The sequence below is a fragment of the Sturnus vulgaris genome, chromosome 21 (genome assembly GCF_052056855.1).
Source record: "Sturnus vulgaris isolate bStuVul1 chromosome 21, bStuVul1.hap1, whole genome shotgun sequence".
Classification (NCBI taxonomy): domain Eukaryota; kingdom Metazoa; phylum Chordata; class Aves; order Passeriformes; family Sturnidae; genus Sturnus; species Sturnus vulgaris.
The window spans coordinates 3906795-3920723 of record NC_142263.1 but is presented as its reverse complement, the minus strand read 5'-3'; the positions used below and the strand labels follow the sequence as shown (position 1 = coordinate 3920723).

The window sequence follows — 13929 nt, the reverse complement described above, 5'->3', positions numbered from 1 at the left end:
CCCTTGTGATTTTGGTGTTTCATATCTTTTATTAAATTAAATGTTGATTTTCTATTTTTTATGCTTAGGCACTAGTGTTTGTTGTTAAAATGGCTTAAATCTGTTAGGGAGCATTAGTTAGGATGATAAGGATTTTGTTAAGGATTATCAAGAAAAAGGAATAGAAACATTAAAGGGAAGAATTTCACCAGTATAGCTTCTGAATTTTAAAGACTTAATCAAAGTATTACAGGTTCCTGATGGGAAAATGAGAGGCAGGGACATCTTTATGGCTCCCTAGTTACAGTGCTCGTAAATGATACAGCACTAATTTTCAAGTTTCAGTCTCCTTAAAGGACCTTTTAGGAATAATTTTAAATAAAGACTGTTAATCAGCATTTTGTAACCTTGTTGTGAACACATTGCAGAAAAGCCCAACATTATTAATACAACACAGAAAGCTTTCTTATTGAGATAAAGCTCGAGATTACAGCAACTGCACTGTCTGCAGTGAGATTTCATCTTTTAAATAACATCCCTTTTGGCAGAATCACTTTTAAAATAACATTTTGGGAAATTAAAACTCCTCTTTCAGTCTTTAGTGGGAAGAGAGTGTCAGCTCGGTGATGGCTGAGGAGGACCAGCGTGGCTCCTCAGCCCTGGCCCGGGGAGCGGCGACACCGGCGGCCCCGGGAGCGTCTCGGGGGCTCTTCCCCCTCAGGGCTCCTCCCTCCTCAGGGACCTTTCCCGCCAGTGCCCTGAGGCGCCCCCGCCTCCCCCGCTGCTGCCCTCAGGGAGCGCCCGCCATCGCCCTTCCCTCAGCAGCACTTTCGCTCCTCGACAACGAGCTGTAAAAAAAAATCCCCCGCCGCCTCCAGCCCCCTTTCACCCCCTCTCTGCTTCCCTCCCGGAGCGGAACCGCGGCACGGTGCCCTGAGCGTCTCCGGGGCGGGCGGGGAAAGTGCGTGGGGAGGTTCGGCCGCGAGGAATCTGCGGCCGCGGAACGGCAGCGGCTGTGTGGGGGAGGCGGACAAGATGGCGGCGCTGGGCAAGCAGTGAGTGCCGGCAGGGCCGCGCCGGGCCGGGGGCAGCGGGCGGGGGGATTTGGGGCCAGCGCTGAGGGCGGTGGCGAGCGCTGCTAAACCTTTGCCCAGGGACTCGCTTGTCCCGGGTGTCCGCCGCGCGGCCTCGCTGTGTTGGCCTGACTTTAAAACTGTGTTTATTAAAAACAAGCAGAACTCAAACAGCAGGCAGGCGCTTGAGGGTGCGGCGGTGTTGCCCGGGGGTGTTTTTCACTCTTACGGAGGAGAATCTTCAAAATGTTCCCTCACACTTTCCACCCTTGAGCAGCGGCCCCGGCAGCCGTGGCTCCTGCTCGGCCTCCGCGGCCGGGTCAGACGGGGCTGAGGGCGGGGTCGGGGCTCACGGAAACAAACAGCGGTCAGAGGGATGGTGTGGTACAATCAGAATGGTGGGGTACCCCCAGAATGGTGAGGTACCCCCAGAATGGTGTGGTACCCCGAGATTAGTGTGGTACCCTCAGAATGGTGGGGTACCCGGGGAGTGGTTCCCGTCAGTTCAGCCACACACGCTGTGCCGCGCTATTGACTCAGTGAGAGACTCAGGCCAAGCCAAGTGTGCAAGAAATCCCCGATTTAGAGGTTGCTCAGCATTAAAAGGAAGTGGGTTTAGCGCAGAGATGGAGTTTGTCAGCAGAAGAGTTGTTTGTGTGTGGTTAATCAATCTCAGCGCGACATAATCTGACTGTAAATCTTGTCCTTTGCCTTAGCTCCTGTGGTTACATTGCCAGCAAAACATGAAATTACAGCACTGCAAATGTACCCGTAGAATAGTGTCTAGTATAGACTAAGACTAAATCCCTTCAGATTAAACAGTAATTTCGTACTTCTCAGAGAGAGAAAAAAATTGTTTGGAGAACTCTGGACGAGAAGGATTTGTGTCCTAATTTAGGACAGTAATTCCATCCAGAAAATTGCATGGCAAACCACAGCAGTAGCTCTGGGAGAAGCTGGCAGATGTGCTCTGCTGCAAAGGCTGCTCACATTTTGATACATTATGTTGATGCTGACCTTTTACTTCTCAAATGGTAAATGAGAGATTTTTTCTGTTTGAACATGTTGTAAGTGATGCTAAAGTTAACTTTTTTTTTTCTCTAGATATGGGCTTATTATGCCCAAAAAGTTGCCACAGAAAAATCTTGTTTCAAAGAAGCTCTCGGTGTTTGCAGATGAGTCAGATGAAGAGGTCAGTTCAACAATTTTCTTCTGAAATTTGCCCCATATTCCGCAAATTTCTTTCCTGTAATGGCTGCATCAGGTTTTGGCAGTGTCATTAGGATATGTGTCATCCTTTTGGATTTGAGTGTGAAATATGATCTGTATTTTCTTTCGTACACGTTGCATGGATGTGATGATTTTTTTGTTACTTTCTGTCAGCTCTTCCAGAAGTTCAGCACATGGCAAACCTGTTTGCCAGAGTTAACTCTAGTTTGTACAGAGATTTGTTGGCTATAGCTGGTGAATGCCTGCAAATTGAAAGGCCAGTAGTAATCAACAGGTCTCCCTCAAATACTGACTTTAAACTGTGGTAGTTATTTGTGATTTATCCTTTAGCTCATTCCACCCAAATTTGATGTAATTGATTTTATGATGTTCATACTGGGAACAAAAGCAAAGCTGTAAAACCCAAATTTCTGAAGCAAGAGAAGATGTGTGATATTGCATGAGAGTGTTCTTTTCTATAATCTTTAATTTTTAATTTCTTTGAAGGTATTAGGTTCGAAATACTCACTCTGTCCCTGCCCCAGCAGAGGGCACTGTGTGCTGTGTAAATCCCACCTGGATGTGCTGCTGGAAGCACGGGGAAGTGTCCAGGAAAGGGCCGGGGTATGGGCTGGGCCCTTACAGAGCCCTGTGCTACAAATATGTTCTTTCCTCCCTGGAGCTTCACTCCATGCTTGCTCTTCTGTGTGGTCGAGAAAAACAATGCTAATAAAGCATCAAATAATTTTGGTCAGTTTCTGACCCACCAAAATACTTACTTTGAATTTTTTTTTACTTTATTTTAATGAACTATCAGTTGTTAATTTTATGTCACAGAAAGCCTGAATTGAGCAGTTCCCTGCCTCTGTGTACCTGGTTCCATAACACAATCTGGAATGTTGCTGTTGTGGGTGTCTGAGCTCCCGTTTTACAGGGCATAAAAGGGCTGAGGACCTTTCTAGTGATGTCCACTCAACCCTCAACATGAAACTGCCTCAGTGCAGCTTACAGGAAGCGGGACAGGAATGTGTTTTAAATCCCATTTCTTTCCTCACTTAGCTGTGATGCTCAGAGGTGCATCCCCCCACTGTGGCTATAAAGAGGGGCTTTCCTTTAGAGGCAGCTGCTGGAGGTGGTAATGGAGCACTTTCCCTGCTGGATGGGATTTGGTGTCTTTCTCTGCCTTAAGGATCTGACCACACATTTTCCAGATCCCAGGAATAAACCTCATTTAATCTGTTGTCATTAAATGTTATGTGGTAGGCCTGGGAACCTTCCTGGGTGCTGTCTTATGTTTTTTCACTTCTTTATTTTCTCTTAATATCTGAACATTGGAAAAAAAGAAAGAATGCTAATAATTCTAGTAAGAATAATATATGGTACTGTCTGCTAACTCTTAGCTTACCAGCTCGAGTATCCTCCCTTTCAGAAAAGCTGACAGATTCACTGTCAGAGTCTGTTATAAAAGCTCTTAAAACTTGTTGTGCTCATCAATATGGTACATACCCAGCAAAAAGTAATAATCTCATAACTGCCTTTATCAAAGAAGATTGTTTCTTTAAAAAAAATAAGAATTACTTTATTAGTTCAGTAATGATTTCAGAGCTTTTCAAGATAAGAAGCAGCATTTGGGAGGGGTTTCATTTCCTGTCTGCTACCATATCTGTCAGAACTACATCTCAAATGTCTGGAGATTATGTATTTTTAACTGAACTCTAATAAAGTTTGTGCTGGTAAATCTGCACACCTGACTTGTCTGTGATTATATATTAGATACCAAACTTTTGCTCCTTTTTTTTTAAACATTACTATGCATTTTTCACTCAGATTTTGCCTCTACTCTTGCTGGAAGAATTTGGATTTTTTTCCTTGTGGTTAAGTACATTAATGTCTGTTAGTTGTTGAAGATGGTCTTTGTGTTAGTTCATAAGAAGCAGAGTATCTGGGATGGAAATTTTCTTGAAATACAGTGTTGACTGGGAAAAGGTGACTTGTCAGTGTGTGTGATGTTCATTGTTCCTTTTTACCTTTGGAGTTTAGTTGAAATTATCTCTGTGGTACAACTAAAATTTCCATTTCGTGATTGCACCACAATTGCCCAGTGTATGTTCCCGTACTGTACCAGTCTTTCAAAACTGATCTGTTTAATACAGGATGAGAAATGACTGTACATAGAGCTCAGTAGGTGCTAATTTGGAGAAGGAAGTTGTGGAGCCAGTGTGAACAGTTCTGTGAATGGATCAGCTGGATTTGGTGGGCTTTTTAGTGACCTGAAAGATAAATGGAGTGTTTAAACAGATAGAACCTAAAAATAAGCAGAAAACTCTATCTTCTAATAGGCTCAGATTTTTGGTTTTCCTTATGGATCCTTCCATTTCCTTTGCAACTTTTCAAGGAAGAGTCTGACTAAAAGGATTTGCTGAGTAATTGATGCTGGTGCTGACTGGAGTTTATGCAATAGTTTCCATGCAAAGTAAGACTGTGTAGAGTAAAGGAACTCCTAGAAAAGAGTTTTCTGAGAAGGAAGTGGGTAAGAATAGCTCAAGATGATGTATGTCAAATCAAGAATAATTCAGAGAAGTAAGGTGATGTTGGCATTTCTCATAATATGAGCAGTAGGTTGTGTTATGGAATTACCAAGTAACTGGTTTAATCTAAACAAGAGGAAGTTGTGTAGTTAAGATGTGGAACTCTTGCCACGGGATACTGTGGCATGGCCAGAAATAAAAAATGGATTCAGAAATGGATTAGTCAACTTAAGGGATGCTCTTGGTGCCAAACAATGGTTCAGGTGCATCCTCCAGTTCAGGAAGTCCTAGATCTGGTTTCTGGAAACTAGGATGGAGTGCTGAGAAAAGCTAATTCTGTGTACATGATGTGTTTTTCATGTTCATTCTCTTGATCTTCTGCTAGTAGCCATGACTCATATTGCGTGTCAATAGAGAGGAACCTGTTGCCTGATGTGATTTTTGATTTTTGGCTCCATGAAGACTGGAGTCTCATGTGCAGGTTGTACTTGGATTGTATAGTTCTCTGTGAGGACAGGCTATAAGAATTCACTCCTAAATCCATGTACACGAGGGTGTAAGTAGCTCATTTTAGAGTGAGAAGGAGCTAAGAAATTGAGATAACCATGAGAAATGTTAGCAGATTGGAGTAATTAATTGCTTTTTTTTTAATAGCCTTTTCAGTTGTGTACAAGCTATATTCCATGATCTGGTAGCAGTGATAGACTGGAGAGCCTCATTTCTCAGAGTTCCTTGATTTTCATGGATTCTGTGTCCTTTCACAGGATAGGGTTAAAACATTTTCTCCTTCCAGAAAATATTGAACTATAAGCTTTGTGCTTCAGAAGAATAGCTTGACTAGAGGGAGGGAAAAAGTATGAGACAGATTGCTGGGCTTATAGGGCCTTTAATAAATGGACAGTTGATAAGTAAAACAATACAAAAGGACAGGAAGTTCTCATCTGTCAGAGCTCACAGCACAACAGGAAATTGTCCACCATAAACCTTTGGGGAAGGTGTTTGTTTTCTGTAAACTTACTGCCAGTCTGGAGAAATGGCAGATGGACTTCTTTACCATCATATGTCAAATAATGAGGATTATGTATTACTTTAGTGTTTACCTGATCTTTGTAGATCAGTGCATTTACTCCATGTAGGCAGACAAGGAAAACATTCTAAGCAGGAATTCAAATGTTTTTGTGGAGTAGAGCTTATTCTGTAAATGTAACTGCAGAATCTGTTGTGTTTTTCACTGAGTCTTTGCTTTCTGGAATACTGCAGGGGAGATTGTTCACTGCTGAGGTACCTTTCTGGTAAACCAGTGTAAGTTTCCTGCAGAGGAAACCTTCGAGGACCCTCAATGTATCAAACAAAGGCCCATCTTCCTCCCCAAGAACCAGGAGGAAATTGAAGTTTTCTGTGTAATGCTGATGTATATTCTACGCTAATTTGAAATGGTTGTTTATGGTTTATACTGACTCATTTATAGCCTTTTCAAAAGAAGGTGTATATCATAAAATTAACTAAAAAACTATCTCTGAACATCAATTCCTCAGAATTTAAGAGTTCCTCAGTGATGGAAGCAGAGGTAAATACGAGATGAATGAAGCCAGGATTCTTGTGGGTTTTAAACTAAATAATCTACTATCTACTTCCCCCAGTCAACCAACTAATCAACCAGCTACATAAATAAATAAATGACTGTATCCAATTCTAGTCCAAATAAACAGCAAGCTGCAGCAGACAGGGTGTAGTCCCTGATTCCACAGTCAGCTCTGTGTGTGGCTCATGTCTGCCAGGCTCAGCTTCCCAAAGCCTGAAGCCTGGGCTGCTTCCTTACCTGGTTGTACCTGGGTAATAGAAAGCTGCTGCTTTCTAGTGATGAGCACAGAATCAGTGCAGGACTTTTCTTCCATAAAGTGCACATCATGTTTTCCCTTTATTAGCCACAGGGTTTAGTATTTTGAAAGCAGAGGTGGATTTAATCTAAGTCTGCATTTAGCAATTATAGCACTAGAAAAAGTGAGAATATGTGCCCTTTTGAGTTCCCCTTTTTCCGTGTCTGTGAGTCCTTTGCTTTGAGTGAGCTAGGAAGGAATATTTTGAATATTCTGTGTTTCAGGGGGTTTTGATTGTAGTATTGCTTATGGAAGTCATGTGTTTGTGGGAGGTGAGCAAAGGTCTAGAGTATCTAGAGGTCAGTGGATTCTATTGTATGATACTATATGTGCTTCTCCAAATAATGACAGTGTTGCCTTAACACCTTCTCTTGCTGAGTCTAGAATTACTTGGCACTCTTCTGAGATACTACCTTTCTGGCATTTAAAAAAAAATAAAAGACACAGAGAAGTTTGCAAGTACTTTTTATTACTTATGTTTTCCATATCAGGAAAAGGTGATCACTGTCTCTACCTGTTCATTAGTCCCATCCTGGGTGGGTGACAGAGGCCCCAAAGATACCAGGTGTTCCTGTTTTCTTGTGAAAATGCCAGCTGGGTAAAGGGACAGAAATGGATGAGAATTTGTGATTTTAGTCTTTCCCAGTGCCAAGGAGGAGCTCAGCACAGGGCCAGTGTCTGCTCACACAGCACTGCCCACAGGCCAAATCGAGCAGGAACCTCTGAGGAGGGAGGAGAGAGAGACAGAGTGCACAGAGTCACGTATAATGAAACTCCATCCCTGCACAGCTTCCCTGTTCCTGAAATTAACCAGTGGAAAAAAAAAGATTTGCACTGTTTACAGTCTGTCCTGTAGAAAATTGTGGAAAAGTAGTTGGTGTTTCTCCTTGTTGACACATCTGTTAAAGTTTTAATAGGATAAGAAAGAAGGGTCACGGCATGTTATTATTTTAATTTAAACATCAAATGAATTTAAAAGCCTTCATGTTCAGGGGACCTGTTTTAATTTAGATGGTGCTAATTCTGTTTGATTTCAGAGGATCTTAGTTCCTGCTGCCAAGCTCCTTGCTGCTTGGTTTTCATTTTTTAATTTTGTTAAGAACAAATTACAGAATCGCTTTGCCTTTTTTAAATGTGACACAGAGCGTGTATTAGTCAAAGTTGCAAAACTTGGGAAGCCACCAAAATGCAAAAGGATCTTTCCTTCCTATTTCTGCTTTTTAAGATTAAGAGATAGTTAACTACATAAACAAGGATACAAATCCTGGCATTATAGTGGATCTGTTTAATAAACACTATTATCTATTGGTTGAAAAAAGATAGATATGTAGTTTAGGTCAAAACTAATTAAAAGAAAAAGAAGGAGATAAAATGCAGAGCTTTATTGTAAAAGATGGTATGATTAGAAAACATGTTTTCAGTAGGGATCTGTTTCTTCTTAGGAAAGATTAGTATTGCTGTTTTCTAGCATGTTAATCTTGAGAAATTAAACAGTAACATTTGAAGTACATGGTGTTTAGTTGTGTTCTTATGTCTGAACTAATGATACAAATGAGACTTGAAATAAATACCAAATCCTTGCAGATTTTTGTATTTAACTATGAATACAGTTTTTCTTTTTTCATGTGATTGTCAGTATCTCTGCTTGTGACTGCTCCATCTCTGATTGACATGCAGGAAGAATTCAATATATTCTGAATCACACCTGTCTGTAATTGGACTATTATATAGTTGTTTGTTAGAATGGTGGAAAAATAATATTGTCTGTGTCAATGTAATTAACTTTGTTTCTGCAATGTGTCCTTCCTACAGCCAACTGTTGGGGAAAGTCTTCAAAAAGAAGCACTGAAAAAGCAAGCAATGAAACAGGTAAGGGACTATTTTAATTGACTCTCAGTGTTCTGATGGGTAAGTTTATACTATAGATCTGTTTAAATTACAATATAGGAATCAAATATTTGAAAATAGTAAAGATTTCATTATTGTTATTTTGATATCTTTTCTTCTCCTCCTCGCTGTTTTTGTTTTAGACTAAACTGGAGATTCAGAAGGCTTTAGAAGAAGATGCTACAGTATATGAATATGACAGTATTTATGATGAAATGCAGCAGAAGAAGAAAGAAAGCAGTGCCAAAATGTTTTCTGGAAATGATGACAAAAAGGTCAGTACCTGAGAATGTGTCCTGTCTGTCCAACGCTATCTGCTTGGAGTAACCATAACTGGTTAACTTGTAAGCTTCAAAGCATTGCTGGATTATCCTGACAAGTGATACTTTCATTGTTACTTATTCTGGTTCATTTGAAGGCTCTTGTCAGGTTCTGGGGATGAAAAGAAGCCTTCCAGTCCTTAAAAGAAGGGCAAGGCTGTTACAGTTAGGAAGACAGAGGAATGAAAAATTAAAAAAAAAACATTTATTTTCATTTAGAGTAAAAATGCTCCTAGTCAAAGATGGGCTGACTGTTTTGATTGAATACAGCAGCCTGTCTTGGTGCTGGGAAACGTGCTGTGTTAGGGTCTGAAAGGAATGGCAGTTTGTTTTGGAGAGCTGTCAATCACACATTAGATGATCTCCTGACAGTTTTCTTCCATTACCAACCTAATTCAGCATCTCCATCAATCCCAATTTGTGTTTTCTCAGCCACCACAATTACCTCTCAGCATAGTAACTGTTTTCCTTTCTACCTCAGCCCAAATACATCCACAATATCCTCAAAGCAGCCGAGATTAGAAAGAAGGAACAAGAAAAACGAATGGAAAGAAAAATTCAGAAAGAGCGTGAAATGGAAGGAGGAGAGTTTGCACACAAAGAGGCTTTTGTGACTTCAGCTTATAAGAAGAAGCTGCAGGAAAGAGCTGAGGAGGAGGAAAGAGAAAGAAGAGAAGCAGCTCTCGAGGGTGAGATTCATAGTGAAATAATTGTCCTGAAAAAGAAGTAGAGCCTTGTACATGATTTACAGTATATTCGTCTGGTGGTCTCTATGTGTGGCTTGAGATAACTAAAATCTAAGAGGACCAGATTAGCAGATCCTGAATCAGATCAACATTGGTTTATTACTTTCCTTTGTACATGTTACAGATGGAACAGAGGAGGCTCCTCTGTGTGTCAGTACTGTTTAGGTTGGTACTTTAATTTTTGAGGGTCAGTTGTTGAAGCCTGGGGTACAGTGATGTTTCCAGTCCTTACCTCAGACATTGTGGTCAGGATCAGGAGTACATGTAAAGCACAGGATGTGGGATCATTAGATAAATTGGGCAGAGTGGACCTCTGGAGGTCCCTGTTCCAGCTGCCTGCTCCAAGAATGGTCTGCTAGTGAGGCCAGATCAGGTTACTCTGAGCTTTTTCCACTTGGGATTTGAAAACCTCCAGGATGGAAATTGCAGCTGTGGTGATGGGTAACCAGTTGTGAGTTGTGTGTGACGAGTATTTGTGGCACAGTAAATCCAACCTCCTTTTCTTTCTCTCAGCATACCTGGATGTGACCAAACAGAGGGATCTCAGTGGATTCTACAGACATCTTTTAAACCAGCGTGTGGGGGAAGAAGAGATGCCTAAATGCAGCTTCCGTGAAGCCAGGTAGGATGTGACTCCAGCAGGGTTTCAGGTATAAAAACCAGCATCTGGCTGTTTGTGATTCCATACTCACTGGAAGATTAGACAAAGAGCACTAAAACAGTGGTAAGGTAAACTGGTCATTTCATACAGCTGATTAACTGAATTATTTGGTAAATAACTAATGATCATCAGTGACACAGAAATGAAACAATCAGGACAGGGATGCTGTCTGAAAAATATCAAGAAGGCAGTTATGATTGTAATTCTGCTTGGTATTATTCTAACCTACATTTTCTTTGGTTTACACAATATTTAGCAATCTGTATTAAGCTACACATTTTGAATCATGAGGAAGACAAGAGGTAAAATAGTGAGCATAGCAGTAAGTCATAGGAAATTAATATGCTATGAATTTCCTGTAAAGAATGTGAGTCTCTTCTCTTTGTACTTACTCCACATTTCGTTGCATAAAAACTAAATTGAGTGTTGATGCTGTGGTGAAAGGAAATGAATCAAATATATAGGAAATCCAGTGGGAGTATTTTGAAATCTGAGTATGTGAACATTCCAAAGCAAAGTAATGACATGAGACTGAATTATGTAGGTTATTTAAAATGGTTACATTCTGCCCTGTGGATAAATGTGATGAAGGGGATGTTTCTTGTATGCAGCAATTGATCATTTGAGACACTTAATTCAGGTTAAACCTCTTTTGATAGAGGTTTAAAGCATGGATGTCACTATTTAAGTGTTTACTATGACAAAGAAAATGCAGCTTGCATCAAGAAGTCTTCTAGATCTGTGATTGGATTGTTGGAAAGTAAATTCTTAGCTTAAGTAAAGAAAGTGATCACTGAATTTACTCAGCTGCCTGAAGTAAGGGAGTTCTCCATGAAGTCTTCAGGATGATATGATTTTGTACTGTGTAGAGAGCATTTGAAATGATGGTTTTTTAATCTCTTGCAAATTAAGGAAATTTCCTTTAGTGGCACATAAAATTAATTCAGGGGAAACAAATTGTCCTGTAAATGGTCTTCCCAGCAAGGCTTTCAAATAAACTCAAGTGTATATTTTAATTTTATTCTTTCTCATGGTGATACAGCAGGATATAGAGAGAAAACAGCTCCATTTTTAGATCTCAGAAGCGTCCCTAAAGTGATCCACCTTTAAGTTGGATCTAAGTGAATTACCTAACTTTTCAGTGTAATTTTTAGTCGTTGTTCATAGGCTGTCCATGCCTTCAAGCATTCAGCAGATGCAGAATCTCACTAGTGGTGTGCTGAATGATGAGAGTGCCCCACAGGCTGTTCCTGGAGCTGTGTCATTAAATGGAAGAGACGTGGCTGGGGTGAATAAACGTGGATTTCCTCATCAGCCAGAAGAGAGTGACAAAGCATAACCCCCTCCATGGGTCAGCATTTTGCATTCAGGAATATTTGAGCTGTTAAAAGTTACTCATTTCTGTCTAGTCTCAAGTGAGATCTTCAGAAATACTGGATCAAAAGGACCATGTTCCTCTCTCTGTCAACAAAGCACACAACCTCCTTCTTCTCTGGGTAATTATTTGATGTGAATAGAGGACCAAACACATAGGAAAACCTGTAACTTGCCAGCATGCTTACACAGGAACACAAATTAATGTTTTTTCCCTTAGATGGAGCTGCACATACTTTCCCATAGTCACTCTTTTAGATAAACTCCTCAGATCACATTCACCAGTGAGACAGATATGGATACTTTGTGCTGGATCCTGGAACAGACAGAATTGCTTTCTTAGACTTTTCAGCAGCATCTTTTGCCTAAGTCTCGACCAGAAGTCAGTTCATAGAAAAGTCCAAGATTTCAGGCTTTTTAATGTTGTTTTTCTTTTCTAATGTAAAAAATGTAGGATAAAGGAAGAAAAACCTGACAGTCAGGATGAACCCAACGAAAGGAACAAATGCCCTTCAGAAGAACAAAGAGTTAAGTCCTTTAAGAAAGAAACTAATCCAGATGCTGATACCGACCTGGGAACTGATAGTAGTGATGATGACAAGAGACACAAGCATAGTAAAGTAAATTTGAAAAAGAAGAAAAGAAGAGAGAACTCTGTGAGCAGTGAAGAGGAGGTTAAACATCAAAAAAGCCAGAGGCATTCCAGGTCACCAAGCTCATCCAGTGTGGAGGAAGAGCCACGCACCAAAGCCCAAACAAGTCATCAGAGGGGAGAGAGCAGGCCAAGCAGGAGGGGGAGTGATGAGCAGTACAGGGAAAAGGATTATGAGAGGAGTAGGACCCATGAGAAGGATCGCCAGAGGGAAAGGGAAGAGCGACACAGGCACGGGGATCACACCAGTAGAGATCACTACAGGAGGAGGGAAGAGCAAGATGATAAACAAAGAGGGAAGGAAAGAAAAGAGAGGGAGGGGCATGGCAGAGAATGGAGGAAGGCAAAGGAGAGAGAGGAGAAGGGCTCAGAGAAGGAACGAGAGAAAGAAAGAACAAGAAATGATAAAGATAGATATAATGACAGAGAGAAGGAGAGAGGAGAGAAATACAGAGAAAGGGAAGATCATGCAAAGGAGAGGAGAGAGAAATATGGCAGTGATGAAAAGAAACACAGAGAGAGGAGGGAAAGTACTCCTACATCTTTAGAAAAAGATGGAGAGGCTGATCTGGGTAAAGAGAGAAAGGGAAAAGACAGACAGGTGGATGAGAAGGGAAGCTCCAGCTCTGGAGTGTCTGAGCAGAAACGTAAGGCTGGAGAAGAAGGGGAGAAAGAGGAGAAAGAACAAGCACAGAAAGCACCTGAGAGCTTGAGCAAATTTGCCAAAAGGAGCAACGAGGAGACGGTGATGTCAGCACGGGACCGGTACCTGGCGCGGCAGATGGCGCGGGTCAGCAGCAAACCCTACATCGAGAAGGAGGAGGATTGATGGCCTGGGCTGGCCACAAACACCTGGGCTGCCAGCCAGGAGGAAAGGCCACTGGGCTACAGAAAGGGTTATCCTACCTCTCTGCTCCTGGCTTTCCTTTGAGAAGTTGTGTGTCCCTTAAGAGAACAACTTTTGGAGTGGATCAGTGGGTCTCTTGACACACACCCTTAGTCGGTGTGTGCAGTTGAAATGTTAAATGTGGCTGATCCACCCTGCCCTTCAGTACCACATCCTTGGTATATGAGGTTTTTGGGCAGACCTGGGAGTGTTGAATAACATAAGGTGAGAATGCATCCCCTTGCTCCTTTCAGCAGCCAAAACAGTGAGCTCTGCTGAAACAAAGGTGTTCTCAGCCCTTAGGAGGACTCGTTGCTTATTACTGCTTTCAAAAATGGGAAGCAAACCTGTAAAAGTGGGTGAAAAAGCAAGAAAAACAGCCTGAATAATGATCTAGGAGGTTTCTGTATGTAGAGTGGAGTTTTGTAAGATACATGCATATTGAGGTGTGAATTTTGTATTATGTGTGGACTTCAGTCTGGGGGCAGGACCTGATGTACAGACACAGTTAATAAAGTGTAAGATACATATTGGATCAAATGTGTGGGTCTTCTTTCATGTGTAGGTAATTTTTTATTTTTTTGCATGGAATAAGGTAGGTGAGTCTGTTTTCATGTATTACATGTATTGTATCTGCTTGTTAAGTGATATTTTAGATTTGTCAGTCTTCTGTTCAAAGGTTCATATTCAAGAATAAAATTATCTTCCAACTAGGTAAGTAGGATGTTTGACAGTGG

At 41.2% G+C, this 13929-nt stretch overlaps 1 protein-coding gene across 1 annotated transcript; it reads left to right on the top strand.

Annotated features, from left to right (window-relative positions):
- Positions 1–765: 765 nt before the first annotated feature.
- Positions 766–13727, top strand: NSRP1 (nuclear speckle splicing regulatory protein 1). The gene is made up of 7 exons (XM_014876578.2): positions 766–1034; positions 2157–2244; positions 8479–8535; positions 8697–8828; positions 9355–9562; positions 10133–10241; positions 12109–13727. Exons 1-7 carry the CDS (start codon positions 1015–1017, stop codon positions 13133–13135), a joined length of 1641 nt encoding a protein of 546 aa, XP_014732064.2. The 5' UTR covers positions 766–1014; the 3' UTR covers positions 13136–13727.
- The last annotated feature ends 202 nt before the right edge of the window (positions 13728–13929 follow it).